We start from the raw sequence: 23360 nt of genomic DNA, 5'->3' as shown, positions 1-23360 counted from the left end.
CGTCATAATAATCGGGATATGACATTTTCATATGGTCCCATCCCTACCCTGTACCTAACCTGACCTTTGATCTTTGCAGCAACTGACCAATCACATCCGTGACACTCTGCCGGGGCTGAGGGCCAAGCTGCAGAGCCAGCTGCTCTCCATAGAGAAGGAGGTGGAAGAGTACAAGAACTTCAGACCTGACGACCCCTCCCGCAAGACCAAGGCTCTGTTACAGTAAGTCAGTGGTTTTCAACCTTTTCAGGCCGTGACCCCCAAAATAATCATATTTTAACTGGGGACCCCCCCAACCTGACAAGCACTATAAGAGTTGAGGCATTACATTTTGTATAACACGGTTCTATTGAGAAAATAGCAGATCTACACCTCGCGTTGCAAGGCGTTGTGAGCAAGTATGGTTGGATTAATCAGCACTGGTTCCCAAACCTTTTAACTCAAGACCCAAAAGAGAAATTAGATGTTTGCCCGGGGACCCAAACTATGGTAAAAAATTGCAGATTTACACGATCTAGCAGATCTATCCACCTGTTTCCGCGAGAATTTACTGTAGCATTATCTGTGGGACACTTTCGGTTAACAGCAGACATACAAGCTCACGTCGCGTCGCAGATGCAACCGTTGTGAACTTGTAGATCATTCTCGGCTGCAACGCCGGAAACTGCTGCACAACTTCTGCGCAATGCAAAGGGGATGTGGGAAAGTTGTGGATAATTGTATTATTATTATTTATGGGAATTGTTCGATTTTCTTGGAATTGGTTTTAGTTGATTAAAAGTTTATTTTGTTAAAAAAGGGGGATATTTTCCCCCATCCAGTGTTTGGGAAACATTGGATTAATGAACAGACAGAGACAGACAGATGAAACAAACATACTGTATGAATATGACATGACATCTCTCTCTCCAGGATGGTGCAGCAGTTCTCTGTGGACTTTGAGAAGCGCATCGAGGGCTCGGGGGATCAGATCGACACCGCTGAGCTGTCTGGAGGGGCCAGGATCAACCGCATCTTCCATGAACGCTTCCCCTTCGAACTGGTCAAGGTGTGTGTGTGTGTGTGTGTGTGTGTGTGTGTGTGTGTGTGTGTGTGTGTGTGTGTGTGTGTGTGTGTGTGTGTGTGTGTGTGTGTGTGTGTGTGTGTGTGTGTATGTGCGTGCGTGCGTGCGTGCGTGCGTGAGCGCGTGTGCATGTGTGTGTGAATGTAATTTATCCCCAACCCCCCCTCCCTCTCTCCTTTTGTCTATTTCTATATTTGTCTCTGTCCTGCTATCGTTTCCCAGTCTCAGACAGAGACAGAGGCTGGGCCAGAACTCACGCCTCCCTCAGGATACAGTGTCTGGGCTTTATGACAAAAACATTCCTTGCTCTCTCATTCTCAACCTAACCTCCACCTCTCCTGCATCCCCTCCTACACACGCATGCATGCACGCAAACACGCTCACACAAACACACGCTACTCCCCCCCTTCATGACTTTATGCACACTTGCACCCTTTTCCATGGTTCTCTCTCTCTCTCTCTCTCTCTCTCTCTCTCTCTTCCTCTTAATCCCTCTCTTCATCTCCCCATATCTACCTTCATTCCTCTTGTCTCCCTAATGCTCCTCCTGCCTCATCCTTTATCTGCCCCCTCCTTCTCTCCTTCTCTCGTCCTATCTGTGTTGCTCCCTCCTTCCCTCTGTGACCTGCCGTCTGGTGTGCATGGGCTTGGACTTGGGTAGCGTGCTGGAAAGCAACTAAGAACATTTACTCAAGTCCTTTCCTTTTGAGGTTAGGGATGGGACAATATGAACATTTCATATCACGATTATTGTTACCAAAGAAATTGCGAATTACGATGTCGCGATACTCAAAATATCCCCAAACATCCATTCTCCTGGGGCGGAACATTTGCCATATATCTACAAAGTAACTAGTACCTAATGTTTTCAAATTAATGTAGTGGAGTAAAGTAAAATATTTGGATCCGAGATGTAGTGGAGTAGAAGTAAAATTATTGGAAATTATTGAACTCATTCAAGTATAGTGCAAATACCGGTATTGTACTTTAAGTAGAGTACTGGACCAGGGCCACGGAAAGCCTGCTGGGGCCAGGCTTCAGTTTGCGTTCCACTGAGAACAAAATGCTCTTAAACTAAATATATGGCCGTATAGAAAATATAGCATCTGCTGGACACATTAATGTCATGTAGGATCACTTTATCATTGTTGTGCTTTATATAATCGTCCTCTCACTGCGGGGAGGGAACTACAGAGCCAGCGTGATATTTAGAAGGCAGTGGAATGAGGTTAGAAGTAGTGTGCGCGCATTTGTGTGTGTGTGTGTGTGTGTGTGGGTGTGTGTGTGTGTGTGTGTGTGTGTGTGTGTGTGTTAGGGATAGGACGATAAGCGATATTATCGTTCATCGTGATAAAAAACACTCACGATAACCGTATCGTGGAGATTTAATTTTTTCGTGATATTGTCCTCCGTCATGCACTGGGATCGATTCACCTTTTATTTCCCGAGCTGCATATCCGGTACCACTTAAACCCTCTATAATTGGTAAAAGGTACTTCTAATATACGTACTTGATACAGTCTTTTTTTCACTCTCTATCAAATGTCTTTGCAAAAAAATAGCCGATCTACAAGCTCACAACGCGTTGCGTTGCAACGCGTTGTGAGCTTGTTGATCGGCTATTTTTTTGGCAAATGTTCGGCGCCAGGATAATGGATTTTGATTATCGCGATAATATCGTAAATCGTGATTTCTTTGGTCACAATAATAGTGATATGACATTTATATATCGTCCCATCCCTAGTGTGTGTGTGTGTGAGTGTGAGTGTGTGTGTGCGTGCGTGCGCATGTGTATGTGTGTGTGTGTATTTAAGACTCAAAAGGTCCCCCATCTGTGTGTCTTGTGTTTGTCCGGAGCTAATTGATTTGATTTTGCTTTACTGTCCCCCTGGGGAAAGATTTTCTCTGCATTTAACCTATAAGGAAGTCCAAGATCCACATTGGATCCCATGTACTCCCCGAGAGCCACATGATTCTATTTATTGGGGTGGAGGGGGATTAAATGGCTGCTCAAAATCTAGTTTTCAATGTATTTCTTCCTTGGAGCCTGTAAACTCCTTTCGCATGTCTGTTTTGAACTCGTCCTTGAATGTAGAAAAATTCTCTTTCATTTCTTTCTTGAGTTCCCTTATTTATTTACTGATATTATTCTGCCTCTGGAACAACTCTTGTCTTTGTTTGTCCACGCCATTTCCCTCTTCGGTGTTCTCCTTTTCCTCGCTTTCTTTTGGATTTCTCGACTGCATTTGGTTCCTCTGACCTCTCGGTTTGTCATATCACTGTTGAATTTTAATATATTTGTATAGTTTGGTGCTTAATCAGACATTGACCCGGGAGCTGCGGTTTTATGCTGCCATCCTGCTAAGTTACTTCCAGAAAGTCCCCATGTCCACTCGAACCTAAAGAAATGTCACGACACAAGGAGCTTCTATCTACGCCTGTGCGTGAATTCACTGTTGTCTGTGTGTTCTGTCTCCTTCTATAGATGGAGTTTGACGAGAAGGAGCTCCGCAAGGAGATCAGCTACGCCATCAAGAACATCCATGGCATCAGGCACGTCCATAGTCCCCCTCCCTCCCTACTGTTATCCTCTCATCTCTGTCAGGGTCACCCCTACTGGGCAGACTGCATGCATCTCAGTGCTTATCAACCTTCTCTGGATCAGGGCCCACTTGGAAATCTCAAAAGTGTTCGCGGCCCACCCATCTGACCACAGTTTTCTGGTAAACTGTAGCTTTAAATATCAGTGGTTCTCAAACATTTTCATTTTCAAGGACTCCCAGAATTATATGTAGACTATTTGGCCACGGGCCCCTGTCTCAAAATATGTTGTTTCAGGGACCCCTCAGAAGCAAAGTTTTGAGTTACAAATGTTCACTTTAAAAGTATATTCAAAGATCTGCACACATATTCATGATTTTTCAAAAATAGCAGATACAAGCTCATAGCACGGCACTCTGTGCTGGGCTATGAGTTGTATATCTGCTATTTTTGAATAGCCAAAGTATGAAATAATTCTTATTGGGTTAAGTGTGTGTTTAATTTTATGATTATTCAATGGAGTGTATTCCTTCTTGGATCAAAGACAAAAGTCCTATTTATCAGTATAACAATGAAAAGTCACTTATTTTATATTAATGTTAAATCGTTGTGTTTTGGTTATTTGGGGGACCCACTTGCAGTACCCATGCGTCCCACCTGTGGGCCTTGGCCCACATGTTGAGAGTCACTGATCTAGCTGACCGCTATCTAATCGCAAGGACGTCTTAGACCTTGAGTTCTCTGTTGCATACTGATGGCATCAGCAAAGCGAGACAGACAGAGCAGATCTGGGATAGCTGCTAGTTGGGTGATATTCCTTTGTCTGCCCTGCCCATGACCGTCTTTGTATTTATATGTCTGTCCAGTGTCCATATTAGAGTATCCCGACCCCCGTCCGTCTGTCCTTCCCATGCCCGCCTTTGTATTTATGTCTGTCCTTCCCATGTCTGTCTTTTTTATGATATGTCACACACCAATGTAATGTTCTTATTTTGATCATAAGACCCAATTACTGAATGTCAAGTCTACGGGTTTTCTTCAGAATATGTATGACCCTGATTTGTTATGACATTGTGGTACATTAGGAGTCCACTAGTACAGTGGTTATCAAACTCAGAGAGTGTTCAAATGAAACCAGGTCTGTTTGGTTTCATTTCAACGCAGAGTTACAGACCTGTTATGGTCTTTGTATGTCAGTGGCAAAAAAATAATTTTGACAGACATGTCTAGTCACAATCCAGCATGGTGATGATCCCTAGCTGTTCCGTCAGTCCGTCTGTCTGTGTCTGGTAGAATTTGTAGCCTGTTTCCGTCGGACATCGACGATAATGTGAGGCACAGCTCTTGGGAGGCAGAGATGGCTGGTCTAGGAGGTCTTAATGGACCATTACCGTCTCACGGTCAGAGAACATCCTCTGCTGGGTCTTTGTCACTAGACAGGACCTTCAGTTTGATGGTATGAGGATGATTCAGTAGGTAGTCACATCTGTAATTAAAGTGTTCTATATGATGAGCTTTACATAGCGCAGTGGTTCTCAACCTGTGGGTCGGGACCTCCAGGGAGGTCCCCAAATTATTTTGAGGGGTCCCCAGATGATGTGAAATATGAAACATTATTTTCTCTCTCGACAGTAAACAAACCAACATAAAGTTTAAGTGTATGAAGGGTATCTGCGCATTTCTAAAGTGACAATTTAAGGACTTTTTATTGTGAAAATAGCCGATCCACATGCTCACAATGCCTCGCAACGCAAGGCGTTGTGAGCATGTAGATCTGCTATTTTCACAATAAAACTGTGTTATACAAAATGTAATGCCTCAACTCTTAGTGCTCGTCAAGGTGAGGGGGTCCCCAGTTAAAATATGATTATTTTGGGGGTCGCCGCCTGAGAAGGTTGAGGATCACTGACATAGCGAACAGGATAAGGAAAGCCACCATCAAACAGAATAGGTACACATGGACTGGCAGGTTACTTCAGCAGTTAATCTTGATTTGATTTGTACTTTGCCATACGACGGTGTCCCATGCCAAAGATTGCTGCTTTACAAGCTCACAATGTGTCTTATCGCAATTCTTTGTGAGCTTTGTAGATCAGCTACTTTCAGCGCGGGACATCGTCTTGCAATGGACATTGGCAATGGACATTTGGCATGAATCTTCAGACACCAAATTTACAGTTTATTTGAACTGTAATTATTTACTGTACTTGTAGTTAGTACTAGTTACATTTTAATATACCGGTACTGTGATTATTTAACATTTTATGTAATTTAAAGTAGACTTGAAATATGTTTATTTACCTATTAACCAAGGTAAGTGAATTAAATGTCATCTACAGAAATACATTTTTATGACACAAATCTCTTCCACTGTGATGAAGGCAGGAAACCTGAATATGTTCTGCTTATCATTGCTTCAATAACCTTTCTTGCAACACTTGCTTCCTTAAAATGGATATTCTTTAGCAGGATATCATATAAAATGGCACAGTGACCTACAGTATATGCCCTTATACCGTATATTGTTTGATGTTTATTGATTATTTTCCTTGTGTGCTGGACCTACTAATTGATACCTTATAAAGCCAGACAGCTAACATCATTTTCAAATCAAAGAGAATGTTTCTGAAAAGCGAATCAACTAAAAAGACTGCTGCATGTGTCCAAATACAAAATGTTCCTCATAAGCTAAGAGGAAGTCCAAAGGAATTATAACAAACCCATTTGGTTCTCATGCTACTAACATCAAATTGTAACATTTTAATGAAAAACAGAATATTGGCGGCAGAGAGAAACACGCTAGTCATTGTAAATGCAAACAGTACAGTAGATGACTTTGATACCTTGCCCTGCACCATAAAATGTTCAGCGGTATCCCCCTTTTTTGTTGGGAATAGTTGTCTTATTTATATCACTGACATACACACAATCTCAGAAATGGAAGAGGATTTATTTTCAATTAACTGTTGTTTTCCTGAAACTTCCTTCCCTCCCTCTTTCTTTTTTTCTCTTCCACTTTGTTCTTCTTCTTCTTCTTTTTTTGTGTGGACGGTTCTCTCTCTGACGGGCAGAACTGGCCTCTTCACCCCGGACATGGCCTTTGAGACCATTGTGAAAAGGCAGATTGGGAAGATAGGAGTGCCGTGCTGCACTTGTGTGGACTTGGTCATTGCTGAGCTAGTCAATACAGTTAGACAGTGTACCAAGAAGGTAAAAAAACAAACAAGTGGATAGCCGTTCTCATTTTTAGTTTTTGTCTTTCGACCTGTTTCCTTCCCCACAAACCCCTCTGCTATCCACTCCCTTTTATTGTGACTGCCTGGCTCTCTCCAGTCCTTGTTCTTCTTTGGACAATGGGGAGACAACTGTAGAGTAGTGGAGTGTGGTATGCCTGCGTACCTGCCCATCTATCTACCTACCACATTAGAAGGGTTTGCCCGGGCAGGGTGATGGTGGCATGGCCATAGTGAAGTGACGTGCTTAACCACATTAACCACGGCGTCCGTATTTTGGGCAACATTTCAAAATGTTTTCCTTTTTTTTTCAAAAATAGCGAAGATTACAGATCTCCAGGCTCACAGGAGCTTGTAGATCGGCTATTTTAGCTATTCGTCGCACAACAAATCACATAGGGCTTAAGTGGTTAAGAGAAGGAGTGTGGATGCTGAAACAGCTATACCAAAATATGTCTGCCTGCTAAGGCTTAAGCAGCCACCGCCAAGAGCATGAGTTTATGAAAGTTTCCGACAAATGCGCCATAAACCCTGCAGTCTGGCAGGTTTACTTTGGCTGTTTTACTATACATCCAAGTGTCAAGACACTTGAAGTCAATCACCTGAAGCATTTTGGCAGCCATGTATTGGATGACTTCAGCGTCCAGACGTCTTGAGTGTGAGATTGCAGCCGTGCACCTGCGTTTGGCCGAAGCCATGACAACCCACCATGAATTCTCTTCAAGGGGCCTCTAGAGCCACATTCGGCTACGTAAACCCCCCCGAGTGTCAAACATGGGGCTGGGGGGAAAAAGGCTAGTAATCTGTATTCAAGTGGTTGTGCCATTACTAAATCATATTCGGACATTGATTGACGTACGACAGAGACACTTGAATAGTATATCTATTGTTGTCAAGGGGGGGAGGATGCTGGTAATAGCTTTCAAAGAAGAGGATGAAAGTGACGCGTCTTGGCTTGGTCTTTGGGGTGCACAGCTGCGGTCTTATGGCGCACACTGCTCGGAGCTTTTGGCTGGTGGAGTGGTGCAGGCTGGGATCTCTCTCTGTCTTCGTCGGTTTTTCTCTTCCTCTCCCTCTTTTCCCTCTCTACATACGGTACCGTTTTCTCCCTCTCGATTGACGGAGAGGGACTCCAGCACTGTCCCCGTTAAGAATGGCTTCTGGGGAAACCAAATGTCTCACTTTGCCTTTTCTTCCCTCTGTGCTATTCACCCCCCAACCCCCCCCCCCCACCACCACCACCACCACTCCTCTTTTTCATCTGTCTCTCAATCTTTTGATTCTTTGGTTCCACCTTCTTTGGTTCTTTCTTGTTCACTTCATCTTTGTATCATGTCTTTATAATCCCCTCCTCCCAACTAAATGCCCTTCACTCTCTCACTCTCTCTCTCTCTCTCTCTCTCTCTCTCTCTCTCTCTCTTCCCCTGAGTATCCCTCTCGATATCCCCACTCTCCATTCTTCCAATCGCCGATTTCTTTGTTTTGTCATCTTTATCATTCCTCATTATACTACTCCACATCTTGTTCCTTCTCTATTTTCCGTTCCTCTGTCTTCTCTTTCTGCCTCTCTCTCTCTCTCTCTCTCTCTCTCTCTCTCTCTCTCTCTCTCTCTTCTCTCCCGTGATATCCCAACCTCTTCCTACAGGACGGGGCTGTTCACCCCTGACCTGGCCTTCGAAGCCATAGTCAAAAAGCAGATCCAAAAGCTGAAGGTGCCCACACTGAAGGCTATAGATATGGTAGTGACTGAACTCACCAACACCATACGAAAGTGTAGTGAAAAGGTAAAACCTCCCCAGCTGAATCAAGGCTTATTTTATTTGTTACACATAAGCCTGATTCATATTTATCTGTGCTAACACATAAAACCCATACTTTGATTTTGTACACGAAACACAGATTTAAGTGCTCTTGTAGATTATTGGCCACTGCAGATTTTTTTAAAATTGTCCCAGTTTGTTTGTTGCGTCTTAACCAGCATGCCAGTTAATTTTCCTTTCATATTCTACCCTGTGATGTCTTTCTTGTTCAGTTAGTCCTTTGTCTTTATTTGACTTTATCTGATTTGATTTTACTTTTTCAAATTGGATTCTAGCGTTTGTGTCATTGTCTGTCAGTATGGTAGTGGGGGGTGACTGCTGTTTGGAGGCTGGAACATAAAGTTCCTCATACTGACGAATAACTAACATTCCCCGAGTATCCTTTTCTTTCTCTTTCTTTCTCTTTTGTCCTCTACATTCTGTTGCGCTCTAACCCCGTAGTCTGGTTGCTTCACTTGCTTATTTATCAAGCAAAGAATTCATAATAATGATGACCCTCTTTTGGATTTGCCTATTTTAGCATTTCTGATGATACTGTATCATAGGATACAGTGTCTGTAAACGGGAGATGATGTACACTTCCTCCAGACCACGGAGAGAATCCACAAAGGGGTCATTGTGAAGCCCGCTTCCATCTCCTCCCTCCCTCCCTCCCTGCTCCTATTGCATTGCATGTACAGGACAACGCTTGCCTGCTGCCTATGCCTTGACTGTTCATTTAACTCATATAGCGTCCCTGTGGGGCCGAAACATTGTATCTCCAAGTTTCAAGTGTGTATGCTTTTTTCGAAATTAGAGCCCCACTTCATCATACAAGACTGTTGCACATAACTAGTGAAAATAGCTAATCTACAAGCACACAACGCCTCGCACCGCGAGGCGTTGTGTGCTTGCAGATTGGCTATTTTCACTCGTTTAAATCCTTTTTAAAATGATAAATACAAAACGAACGGTTTTGGACATACACGGTTTCCACCTGACAAGGACAATAGAATACAAAATGGTTTGAGTTAAATGAACACTGAGGATTTTACTGTGTCGTTCATAGGACAGTCTCAACGCCTTTCTGCTGTCTGTCACCCCTGTGGGGTCATCAAACCCAGAAACATCCAACTTATTGTGACTTGTTTTGCCTCAGTCTCCCAGTTGCAATGCATTCCCTCACTAATATCAGAGTTAATTTTGACAGCAAATTCAGATCTAGTCTTAGTCTCTTACCATAAAACAAGGAATATTAAACAGGTCAATCAAGCATCATTGCTATGGGTGTTTCAAAAAATGTTTTCATAATCCCAGGAAGTGTAAATAGTTATATCTATATCAAATCATTTAGAATAGTTACTTTATTAGTTCTGATGAGGAAATATTTGAATCCCTAGTCAAAAACAAATCCTATAAAATGTTAACAATAATGGTAGGTTTTTTTATGTATTATTATAGTTGTCAGAACATGGCGTGAAATAGCTATGTTCCTATTGCTTCATTGTCAAGATAACTTTAAACCACAACCATTGGAGTGGTATGATGTACAAATAAAATTAGCATTATATTGAGATTATATAGTCTACTTTTAGAAAGGGGCATTTCTTCCCTGAATTTGTTATTTATATGCCAATAATGTCACTTGTTTGTCCAGACCAAAATCTGTAAATTAAGAACAAAACAGGCCTATTAGTATTAACTTTATTCATCAACGTCTGGTAACCACAAGGATGCATTGCAACTTGCAAGAAACTGGTGAATAATTTCTCTTTTTCTCTGACTTTGATTTGATTTCTGCCTTCCCTTAAATTTCTCCGTATGTGTTTGTGTTACGTTGGAAGCCCACCAATGTTCTTTGTGGGTTTGCGATGAGAGCCGATGACCTCATGGAAAAAGGCTTAAACGTATTGCCAGGAAAATAACTTTATTAGCAGGATTGTTTTGTTTGTGTTTTGTGTGGCTCTATTACAGACTTGGCACTGTTCCATCGCATTATTCCCTATTGATAACATATGCAACGATACATATCAAAGTGTTATCATCAACATCGTTTAACCCACGCTTTGGAGCCTTTTTTAAAATAGATTTTTCCTTTCTACATTTAACCCACATTTAGGCTTTGAAGTGATTAGTGCAGTGTTTCCCAAACATAGGGACCTATTTTGGATCTCAGACTCCTTTTAATGGGTCAAGATTAAATTAAAAAAATAAATTTTCTAAAATCTTTTCGAAAATAGTCTACCAGCAAGCTCATAACACACGAGCTTGCAAGCTTGTAAGCTATTTTCTCTGTTTTGGAAAAGCAGTCACAACGACTTTGGTGTGACTGACTGGTTAATTCCAAATATAGTTGAATACGTTCTAGTCCCAGGGAGACACCAAACGTGTCTTTTATGTGGAAAAAGTTTGGGAACACCTGAACTAAATGCAAATTCTGTGATAAGCCCAGCACAATAGAACGTGTTCTGCATTTGTGGGATGCATTTTGTTGTGTTTGTCGGTGTGGTGTCTGTGTGAATATATGCATCATTCAGCGTACTGCAGTGAACATGAGTGTGTGTGCTGTGTACGTGTGGTGCGTGTAGGGATGGGACAATAGTTATTGTCGTTTATCGTGATAAAAAAACACTCACAATAATCATATCGTGGAGATTTGAATTTATCGTGAAATTATTCTCCGTCAATTCACCTTTTATTTGCCGAGCTGCATATCCGGTACCATTTAAATCCTCTACCAAACCCCACCAATTAGAGTCTAAGACTCTAATTGGTAAGATGGACCTGGAAATAACCGTCTTTTTTATACTCTCTACCAAATCTCTTTGCCAAAAAATAACCGATCTACAAGCTCACAATGCGTCGCAGAGCAAAAGTTCCGCTCCCTGGATAATGGATGTTGGGGATATTTTGTCGTCCCGTCCCTAGGCTGTGTGCGTGTGTGTGTGTGTGTGGTGCGTGAGTGTTAGTGCACGCCTGTCCTGGGCTGTGTGATGGATCTGCTGTCCTAAATGCCCACAGCTGGCTCAGTACCCCCTGCTGAGGGAGGAGATGGAGAGGATCGTCACACAACACATCAGGGACCGCGAGGGTAAAACCAAGGAGCAGGTACAGTAACCACCAGGGGTGGGAAAAGTACCCAAAATGTTTGTTTTACTTTGTAAAAGTACTCAACACTGCAATGTACTGTAGAGATACTCTGATACTCTGTTGACTGCTCTCATCCCCTGTCCAGGTGTTGCTGCTGATAGACATCGAGTTGTCCTACATGAACACCAACCATGAGGACTTCATCGGATTCGCAAAGTGCGTTCACACACACACACACGCACGCACGCACACACAGACACGCATGCACGCATGCACACACACAAAACATTCTTCCACTAGGCCAGTTATTCTCAACTCTTTCAATTTCAAGGAACCCCAGTTTTATATGCTTTATTAACCCATTTAGGCCTAAATCAGAAATTAGCCTACAAAAACAAATATGTTGCTACATACTGTACATGTACTGTAAGCCCCTCCCATACACTAAAATGTGTAGCCTACCCGGCCTGAATGGGTTAATGGGGATCCCCATTTAAAATATGTTTTTTTTTTTTTTTTATCAAATTCTTTACATTAGGTCAGCCTTACTTAAGGTCTGATTTGATCTGATAATCATTTAGCTGGGGGACCCCTGGCAGAGGGATGTCCACTGCACTAGACCTTAACAATGTTTGTACTGAGATGTCTCAATTCATCTTGTTGTGGGAGGATCACTGAGATTTGTTTGGACGGGTCTCTTTGTGCAGTGCTCAGCAGAGAAGCAAACAACCCAACCAGAAGAAGGCTGCAGGAAACCAGGTACGTGGAGCGTTCTGTGTGTTCATAGACCAAACCGTTGCAGAATCACCTTTCATATCTTCGCTGTTGGGTGGAAACCTCTTATGTCCAAAAGTCTTACTTCTCAGGAAAACAAAAAAATTACCTGTGTTCCAATGGATCCCATGAGGTTTATTAAGTCTCAAGTCTCTACTTTTCATTGGAGCAATATTTATAAAACACACTGACACTCTTAACCACCTTTAAAATGTTTCAAAAACAGCAGATCTACAAGCTAGATTTGCTACTTTTCATGCGCGACAAAGTGGGGCATTTGTTTACGAAAGAGCATAACATTGTCGTCCAAAACCGTTCCTTTTGTGTTTATCATTTTAAAAATAATTTCAAATAGTGAAAATAGCTGATGCGAGGCATTCTGTGCCTACTTGTAGATCTGCTATTTTCACCAGTTTTGTGCGACAGTCTGGTATGGTGAAGCAGGGCTTTACTTTACGAAAAAAAATACACATTTGAAACTTGGAGAAACTTGGAGTTTCTGCCCGACAGCAACGATATATAGCTACAACATTATAGAGTCCAGATCTGCTCTCCCTTCCATCAGCCTCACGTCATCTTCATGCCATATACAACATTATACTTTATGATATGGATCCGCTCTCACTACTATCCAGGCATTCAGCCAACTGCATTACGTTTGAACTCCAATGCAGAGCCTCACGAATGCTCTCATTCTTTCCTGCTTGTTTCATCATATACACAGTAAAATCCTGAGTGTTACTTTACAGTAAAGACCAGTCGAAATGGCCTTCCTCCGCGACCATATCTTGATGTATTTCCTAGTGAAACGAGGGCCGCATGCTTCCGCAGCCAATCAGCCTGTCCCGCCCAGGGGCATAGTTCCACCGATTTAAAACGAATCCAATACGGAACTAAAACATCCTATGTTTGGCCGCTAGTTGTGCTGTTTTCCCCCCGCGAGGTACCAAAAATAATTTTTCTACATTGGATCCCATTCGTTTTCCCGTTTGATTTTCTAACCTTAATAAACGTTGTCATAAATACTTTATGGTTCCTGTCGCAAGTGAAAAACTCCCTTTCAATCACCATGATATGCGTTTTGTGCAAATATGGTCCCATTTATGTTAAAAGTGATGATAAAGTTGCGGGGGGCGTGGCCAACTAAACTGATACTAGCCTGCTGTGTTCTTCTTTGTGTGCTTTATTTCGGGAGGCTCAACACCACATTCTCCCATGTATCCCTGCGGTTGCACGTGACCGTTGGCAGCCAATAGCATTCCTTATGATTCCTGGGGTACCATTCAAACAATGATGGCGACTCCCATACAAGGGATAAAACAACGTCATTTTCGCAGCACAGAAACCAATGGCTTCGCTTCGTCCATATTTTTTTTACAGTCTATGGTCCCGCCCTGTGAGGCCATAAACTCCTGCGCGCGCTGTGCGCTGCAATAAGCAGCGCTGACGAATGAACGTTTGTTACACGTTGTTGCAGTGACATAAACCTTTTGTTAGGGCTGCAACTAATGGTTATTGTCATAATTGATTCATCGGACGATTATTTACGATGAATCCATTAATCGGATTATTTAGCTATTACCTTATAAATTAGATTTGAGGTTCTTTTAGACACTGTTCTAACTAACACAAAAATACATTAAAGATGAATAATTCTTTCAAAAATACATAATTTGTTACATTTTACTCATTGCTAATAAAAGACAAATAATCAAAATAAGTACATTTTTCTGACTGCATACATTTGATTAAAGAATAGCTACACATTTCTCAGGCCATTTTTGTTTCACAGGAAGTAAATAAGATTGGACTTTTGACACAAAAATACACAATAATTGGACTATTTAAACGTTTGCATTGTTACCACAGATATGCTGTAAAAGAGCTTGTACCCAAATCGCATGCATCTGATGTGAGAAGCTCTATAGTGTGGCAAAAAATTGTAAATACGACATATGACATGAACCTAAGCATTTCTCTGAGAAATATACACTATATAGATAGACACTTTTTCCACACTACAGTATTACTACAATAATCTCCTCATACTAACTGTACATAACGGTTGAAAACTTAGCATAATGTGTTAACCCCTTAAAACTGGGAAAGCATTCTGTGTCGTTTTAGATTTTTTTGCTTGGATATAAAAAAAAAATAGCAGCTTGTACTTCTGCTTTTTGTGAACATATTTGAAAAATATACTGGTTTACAGTAGAAGGCATTTGTAGAATCGGCCTCGAGTTATAATATGTTAAATGTAGCATAGTTCCATGCATCACTTACTTTATACTGCATATATGCCTCCTGGCATTTACATTTACATACAATTCTAAAGGATGTACTGTGTCTGTATAGCCTTATGTAATCACAAAGGCACGACTTCCTATTGGTGTGACTCAAATGATGTCACCACCACAAGGTCAAGTGTCAAATGAGAAAACATGAATGTGCATGACGGCAGAACAGTGCATTTTACAGTCATATCTTGAGGTTATGCATTGGGGGTTTGTATTTGTTTGCTTTGATCCTAATATCTCAAACATGTTTCTTTTTTTTCTGACCTACAAAGCAGCCAAAGGTACCGTTGTTTTGGGTTGAGATTGGCACATTTCCTGGGGCAATCTGCCCAGATCATGCATGTCACATGTGTCTTCTTCTTTTTTTTGTTTTTTACTCTCAAAAAACACCTGCAATGTAGTGCATTTGAAACTACATTGCAGTGCACATCATGGGGTGATCACTGCTTGCCTCCTGTGAATTGTTTTATTTTTATTTCGTTGCTGAGTGAGGCCAGCAGACAAAGTGACATGAGTGAGATGAAAAAACCTGAGTGAAATGTGCCAATGTCAACCAGAAACATCGGTATATGGCTCCTCCATACCTCCAAAACCTGATTACCGTAACCCCTACAACCCCACCCGTTCACTCAGATCAGCCAACACAGGGATGCTGATAGAACCCTCGCTAAAAACCCCAGGACAAAAATCCACTCGTCCTAGACAATTTGCCCTCCTGGCCCCCAAACTGTGGAATAAACTCCCTGTTGCACTTAGAACTACAGACTCACTCCCTAGCTTCCGCCGTGGACTGAAGACTCACCTCTTCAGACTCCACCTAAACCCATAGCACTACTGTAACACTCCCCCTATCCCTCAATGACCATACATGAAGCTAGATAGGACTTTTAGGTTTTAGAAGTTTTTTACTGATTAGGTGCGTGGTCTACCTATGTTATTGTTTTTCTAGATTACTAGATTGATATTCCTATGCCTTTGTTATATTGATGTAAATGTACTGACATATTATCTTGCTTATTATAGTGATGTGTATTACCTGCTTATAGTCCAGTCATTTTAGGCCAAAATTTGTCCAAACCTAGAACAAATTGCAATAGTAGCAAACTCAACTGATTTTGTATCCTCAATATGTCCTTAGTGAGGGAAAAAAAGTCCCAAGGAATCCCACCGGGGCAAATGTGTTTTTTTCATTGTTTTGTTACCCCTATGACACCTACTCGAATGCTGGCAGGATCACTGACGACACTGTATTTCAGAGATTGTGGCGCGCTCAGATTTTGAGGTAGCTCAAAAGTAAAGATAGCATTTGATTCAAGACAATCTCAGGTTTCCAATGGGCCCAACCATGTCATGTTAGCTCATTGGGAAGAGGGCTAAATACCTAATGATTCAAAGTTACATGATTTTTTTGGCGAGAGAAATATGGACATCATCATTTTTCAAATGGTCCCGTGACCTTCCACCTCAATATATGTTACTGGAAATGGGTTCCATGGGTGCCTACAAGCCTCCCCTATACAGACATACCAGATTTATGCTAATCCCATGCAGTTTTTGGCAAGATTCATATAGTGTTTTGCAGGCTGTACAAATTAGTCCAGTCATTTTAGGCCAAAATTAGGCCAAACCTAGAACAAATTGCAATAGTAGAAAACTCAACTGATTTTGTATCCTCAATATGTCCTTAGTGAGGGAAAAAAAGTCCCAAGGAATCCCACCGGGGCAAAGTTTTGAAAACGACCTATCTACCTTCACTTACTATACACTACAATATAAAGGAAAAAATGACTGAAAAAAAATCTGCTTTAAGTGGGATGTGAGGGGTCAAACTAGGGGTTTGTCATCATGCTGAATCCATTGCAGGCATTTGTTTTGCACAAAAAACATTCTGTGGGCTAGAAATGGCCTTAGAAAACAATACACGTATGGGTGCGTTTTCATGTTAGTCGGAGGCCTTAGGGTTTTTTTTTCTCATGCTAATCAGTCTAAAAGTTCAAAATTTTGCACAGATGTAGCTCAGGGCATGCTCTAATGATTTAGCTAGGGCGCCCGAGTCTGCGACCTTCGGGGTCACCACAGCACCAACAAAACTCTGAAAAGTCACTTTTCATCACTAAAGTCGATGGGAGCCCAACTTGGCCGCTGTGGCGACCCCGAATGTTGCAGACTCGCGCGCCCTAGCTAAATCATTAGAGCATGCCCTGAGCTACATCTGTGCAAAATTTTGAACTTTTAGACTGATTAGCACGAAAAAAAAAACCCTAAGGCCTCCGACTAACATGAAAACGCACCCATACGTGTATTGTTTTCTAAGGCCATTTCTAGCCCACAGAATGTTTTTTGTGCAAAACAAATGCCTGCAATGGATTCAGCATGATGACAAACCCCTAGTTAGACCCCTCACATCCCACTTAAAGCAGTTTTTTTTTCAGTCATTTTTTCCTTTATATTGTAGTGTATAGTAAGTGAAGAGATAGGTCGTTTTCAAAACTTTGCCCCGGTGGGATTCCTTGGGACTTTTTTTCCCTCACTAAGGACATAATGAGGATACAAAATCAGTTGAGTTTGCTACTATTGCAATTTGTTCTAGGTCTAACCCTAAAATGACTGGACTATTATTGTAAGTCGCTTTGGAAACTTAATTCTGTTTTATTTCATGTATTTTATTTATATCATTTAATAAATTATCGTTATTTACTTCTGTGCACGTTCTATATGAATGAAGTGCATTATATTGTATTTTTGTAGATTTTTGTTCATTTAGAGCAGTGGTTTTCAACCAGCGGTCAGGGGACCACCAGCGGCACCGAGTGCCGCGCTGCAAGCTTGTAGATCTGCTATTTTTGAAAAATCACGAAAATTAGAATTTTGACCCGATTCTATAAGTGTCTTTTGAATCCTTCTAAGATTTTTTGAAAAACCTATGTTTCTATGTCAGCAATCTGGCCAGCCATCGTCAAAGAAAAGGTCCTTTTCACTTAAATGGAGCTCAGTTAGTCTGTTCCTGAGAGACTACTATGTCAGTGGTTCTCAAACTTTTTCATGTGAAGGACCCCCAAAATGATATTTATTTGGCCACAGACCCGCATCTCAAAATATTTAGTTCCAGGGACCACCCCCAGAAGCAACATTTGAGTTACAAACGTTCGCTTTGAAAATACATTATTCAAAGATTTGCAAAAATTTTCACGACTTTTTGAAAAAAAATGACAGATCTACAAGCTCGCAGCGCGGCACTCAGTGCCGCGCTGTGAGCTTGTATATCTGCTATTTTTCACTGGTTAAAGCATTCAATAATTCTAGGCCTAAATGGGTTAAAGAATTGTGTTGGTCTGTTATATCTCCAATACAAACATCAATACAGCATGGAATTGTGGACAAAATCGTATACTAATCTAAGTCTTGGGTCTGAGAGGCTCATCAAACGGTGCTCAAATGCCGAACAAATAATGGACCTTGGTGTGAAAAGGGTTGAAAACCACTGATTCAGAGGGTGCGCTACGTGGGGGTGTTTTGCTGTCTTTTGGGGCTTTGCTTCTTTTGAGTGATTTCTGACTTGTGTCTGTCTCTTTCTTTTGTGCTTCTCTCTGTGGCGTCTGTGCCTTCTATGCCTCAGGATGATAACATGGTGAGTAGAGCGTGCGTCTGTGTGTGTGTGTGTGTGTGTGTGTGTGTGTGTGTGTGTGTGTGTGTGTGTGTGTGTGTGTGTGTGTGTGTGTGTGTGTGTGTGTGTGTGTGCTTGCGTGCGTTTGTGTGTGTGTGTGGTTGGTCTCTTACTAACGCTAGATGAGCAGCACTTTGGGCTTTGGCTGCATCCTTTCCTTCTCTGCATCTCCCCTTCAGGCAGAGCTCCAGATCACACGCACGCACACACACACACACACACACACACACACACACACACACACACACACACACACACACACACAGACACACGCATACCGGTATGCATGTACTCAACATGACGCACATATGTCGAAAGCATAAAACGCGGAATAAAAAGGCAGAGAGAGAGAGAGAGAGAGAGAGAGAGAGAGAGAGAGAGAGGAGTTTGGCTTCTATATAACGTGCCAATGTTTACATGCAGACATCTGTCACCATTTGGGAGACATGGCCGTCGTTTCAGTGCTGCAGAGCCTGGTTTTCTCTTGGCATGTAAGCGACCAGGCGCCCGCAGCGCTTTCTTGAACTACATACTGTAAAACACTCTTGTGTTCTCAACAGAGAGAGAGAGAGAAAGAGAGAGAGAGAGAGAGAGAGAGAGAGATAGAGAGAGAGAGAGAGAGAGGACTAAAGTGATACCAACTTTCAACCTGGCGTCCCTATTTTGGGCATCATGTCATAGGCAAACATCCTAAATGTTAGATTTTTGGGTGTTTTAACCCATTACAATCGCGAGGCATAGCGTTAGGCAAATCAAAAATAGCGCTCCCACATCTGCTATTTCTGAACATTTTTGAAAAATCTTGAAAATGCGAGAGCTACTGATTTCGAAGAAGGCATTTGTACAATCGACCTCAGTAAGTGCCGTCTAACAGTCCACGCGGAGCACCACAACTATATCGTTGGCCACTGTCATTGTTATCGTTACGTTATGGTGTGGACTCTGCCATCCACTCAGAGTTAGATTGATTTTTAAAACAATATTACAGTTATAGTTATGTGGCTTGGTGTGGACAGCCCTGGTAAAAACTGCTATTTATTCAAAGGTCAGTCGGCTTCCTCCCAATCTCTCTCTCTCTCCCTCTGTGTCATATCCAGCCATTGGTCACAACTCATAGGACTGTGTTATCTTACTAAGGCCAAGCGAGGGAGAGGTTTTCAGTGTAACACACACGCGCATGCACAAACACGCGCGCACACACGCACGCACACACAGACAGACATGCCTATTAACTCCAAGGGGCACGTTTTGTGCGCGTTACCATGGCAACCAAGCAGAATAGGTTGAAAAAGGTCAGGGGGGCCAGTGTAAACACTACCAGTTCCATTCACAGCTGTTTGTAGCTGGCCGCCTCATTAAGACCCCCTACCCCTATTAGACCCCACACCACTCAGTGTGTGTTTCACTGAATAATCGAGAAGCGCGTTTTGTAATGTTTTTGGCACGTCAACGAGTCAACTGAGCACTTACGTGTTATTTTATGCTTGGACATACAGCGGTGTTAGCAAAAGACGTGAAATTAGTTCACAACCCGTCACTGACGCCTGAATATGGATCCCACTGGAGAAGATGGATAGAAACGGTATATAGTGCTCGTTTTCAACAGCGTCGGCAGGTTAGCTACTCACCAGCGTCGGCAGGTTAGCATTTCACCAGGTTAGCATTCCCCAGCGTTAGTTTTACTGAGGTTAAGGTTAGGGTTATGGTTAGAGTTATGGTTACAGTTAGTGTTGCCCGATCCCGATCACGTGATCGGATCGGCCGCCGATATGGCCGTTTTTATAAGATCGGAGATCGGGGAAAAAAAAATCGAAAAAAAAAAAAAGATTTTTTTTTTTTTTTTTTTCAAAAAAACATTTTCTGGGAGTACTGAAAGTTACAGGTAAGGTGAATGCGATATGAAATGTAAGCTTACCATAATCACAGTAATCCTTAATCATTTTCAATCATATTCAAGGGCTTTTGGAGAAATGAGACAGACAGAGCACTGCAGAGGGAAGGTGATTGTGTCAGACTCTGTGTACAGCTGGCAGCTGATGCCAATAAGTAGTAATTGGCCCCTTGCTAATGGATCAAAGGAAGGCAATTATGTCTCTCTGCACTGTCAACTAGCTCAGTGGTTCTCAACCTGTGAGTCGGGACCCCCAGGGGGGTCCTCAAATTATTTTGGGGTGGTCCCCAGATGATTAACTTAATGTGCAACATTGTTTTCTCTCTCAACAGTAAACAAATCAACATAAAGTTTAAGTGTATAGAGGGTATCTGCACATTTCGAAAGTGAAAAATGAAGGACTTTTTAATACCTCTAAAATGACAAATTAAACATTGGCCAAATTGTCAAATATTAAAGCCAGAAATTGTGAAAATAGCCAATCTACATGCTCACAACTCCTCGCGTTGCGAGGCGTTGTGAGCATGTAGATCTGCTATTTTCACAATAGAACCGTGTTATACAAAATATACTTCCTCAACTCTTCAGGGTCGGGGGTCCCCAGTTAAAATATGATTATTTTGGGGGTCACGGCCTGAAAAGGTTGAGAACCAAGTGATAGAATGAATAGAATTTTTTTTTCTTCTTAATGCCTTGCCAAAAGATCGGATCGGGAAAGATCGGGATCGAATCGGAAGCAATAATATTTGATCGGTATCGGATCGGGAGCAAAAAAACCCTGATCGGGGCATCCCTAGTTACAGTAGGTTTAAGGTTAAGGTTAAGGTTAAGGTTAAGGTTAAGGTTAGGGTTAGGGTTGGGGTTGGGGTTGGGGTTAGAGTTAGGGTTAGGGTTAAGGATAGGTTTAGGTTTTGGTGCAACTCTGCCGCGGTCCAAGTGACTACAATGGAGCGCTCCCTACATCCGGTTCAGCCAATCATAAGCTTCAAAAATGATTCTGGGGCGTGGTTATCCATCTTTCCCAGTGGGATCCATAATCACGCGTCACTGACATTGACATGTCCTTGACATTTGATGAAAAGTTGTGCCTATAATGGCCAAGATAGCGACTGATTGTTTTATTAATTGATTATCTTTTACAATGGATCAACACGTTGCCTCTTGGCCCTAATTGAATCCCAGACTGAAGTGTTATAATCCCAAAAAAATAGGAAGTTCTGCAGTGGGTTTTTAATCACAGCAAAGAGTTTGTAGGAGAGGGGCATGTGCATTCTTAACAAATACTTCATCACAGAAGCTTTGACATGAAAAGTTTCATGTCAAGCACATGCAGTTTGCCCAATCCTCCTCCGTCTTCTTAACCTCTCATGGCATCATCAGGGGTCATCGCCAAGCTGGCATTTTTGTCAAAATTCCATTCTTGCCACGGACATACGGGTACAATGAGCGGACAATAATATTACCAGAGACACATAAAGAGATAATGATACATAAAGAGATAGATATATCAGGTCTGTAACTCTGAGAGTATACAAATGTGTATACTCTCAGAGTTATGGAGGTCCTTGCAAATAAAACGTAGCAGGGCCGGATCTAGGTATAGGCAAGGGGGGGGGGGGCAATGCCCCCCTAAATGCCCTGTATTGCGTTTTATAGGTTTTAGTGTGCCAAAATGCTTAGTTTTCTATGCATTTTGGGTGTTTTAGGGGGTTTGTCCCCCCATTTTGCCCACGCCGCTTCGGGGCATGGGCTGGAGGTGACCCCCCTATAATTTCTTCCTGCCCCACCTAGTGCTAAAGGCTAGATCCGGCCCTGATCTGGAGACATTCAGTCATTGTCTCCACCAGCCGAAGGCTGAGGGAGAGTATGTTTTCCCCTCCGTCCGTCCGTCCGTCCGTCCGTCCGTCCGTCCGTCCGTCCGTCCGTCCGTCCGTCCGTCCGTCCGTCCGTCCGTCCGTCCGTCCGTCCGTCCGTGCGTGCGTGCGTCCGTGCGTCCTCGCAGTTTGTGAGCAGCTAATCTCAGTCACCGTTGGCCCGATCGCTGCCAAACTGAGCACACACACTCCCTGGATGCCAATCTAGAACCTCTGCCCCACATTTTTCAAATCAGCCTCATGGTGGCGCTATAACAGGCCGATTTGTGTGGCCTGGTTGTTACCAGCTAATCTCCGGCGCCGTTGGCCCGATCGCTGCCAAACTGAGCACACACACTCCCTGGATGCTAATTCAGAACCTCTGCCCCACATTTTTTAAATCAGCCTCATGGTGGCGCTATAACAGGCCGATTTGTGTGGCCTGGTGGAGACCTGTGCTCGGAAGAGCACTGCTTCTAGTTTATTATTGATCAAAATAAAAACATTATAATGGTGTTTAAAACAGAAAAGCTCAAATTTGCCACGGACAAGACCAAGAAGTCTTCGCCACGGACACATTTTGTCCGTGTACGGACATATTGATGACCCCTGGGCATCATTATACAAGACACATGCAGAAAGGAGATCAGGTCGCAGCATTGTGTCGTTGCATGGTCTGAAACAGATTGAAACTGATGGCCGCTGGTATACGTACCGTTTAGCCTCCTCGCTTCCCTCCCAACACCCTGCCTGACGTCCCCTTGCTGCCGCCCCCAACAGCCAGCTGTAGTATGCTGGATGGTGACGAGCCCTATAGACATACAGTATGACATACAGTATATCGTCGTTGTCGGGTGAAAACCTTGTATGTTGTCCAAGACCGTTCGTTTTGCATTTATCATTTGAAAAATTAACTAAACTAGTGAAAACAGCTGATCTACAAGCACACAACGCCTCGCGGCGCGAGGCGTTGTGTGCTTGTAGATCGGCTGTTTTCACCACTTTTGTGCGACGGCCTTGTGTGATGAAGCAAGGCTTTACTTTGCGAAAGAACGTGCACATTTGAAACTTGGAGATACGAGGTTTCCGCCCGACAGCGACGATATACTGTATCTGGCCTGCGCTAAGAGGCATAGATGTATAATGTTCTCTCCA

The 23360-nt window shown here is 42.5% G+C and overlaps 1 protein-coding gene across 1 annotated transcript in view; it reads left to right on the top strand.

Moving 5' to 3' along the window:
- Positions 1–23360, top strand: part of dnm1a (dynamin 1a) — a gene marked incomplete at both ends in the record, with an annotated part of 104232 nt that overhangs the window by 27297 nt on the left and 53575 nt on the right. The window contains 7 exons of the mRNA XM_080743262.1: positions 80–222; positions 913–1048; positions 3549–3616; positions 6676–6814; positions 11658–11744; positions 11872–11942; positions 12434–12503. Of these exons, the coding sequence (XP_080599388.1) occupies positions 80–222; positions 913–1048; positions 3549–3616; positions 6676–6814; positions 11658–11744; positions 11872–11942; positions 12434–12503 (714 nt within the window). The remainder of the gene's footprint in view (positions 1–79; positions 223–912; positions 1049–3548; positions 3617–6675; positions 6815–11657; positions 11745–11871; positions 11943–12433; positions 12504–23360) is intronic.

The sequence above is a fragment of the Nannobrachium achirus genome (genome assembly GCF_963921795.1).
Source record: "Nannobrachium achirus genome assembly, chromosome: 15".
In the NCBI taxonomy this organism is placed as follows: domain Eukaryota; kingdom Metazoa; phylum Chordata; class Actinopteri; order Myctophiformes; family Myctophidae; genus Nannobrachium; species Nannobrachium achirus.
Note: the sequence above shows the minus strand (reverse complement) of the source record. Positions and strands in the feature narration are given on the sequence as shown.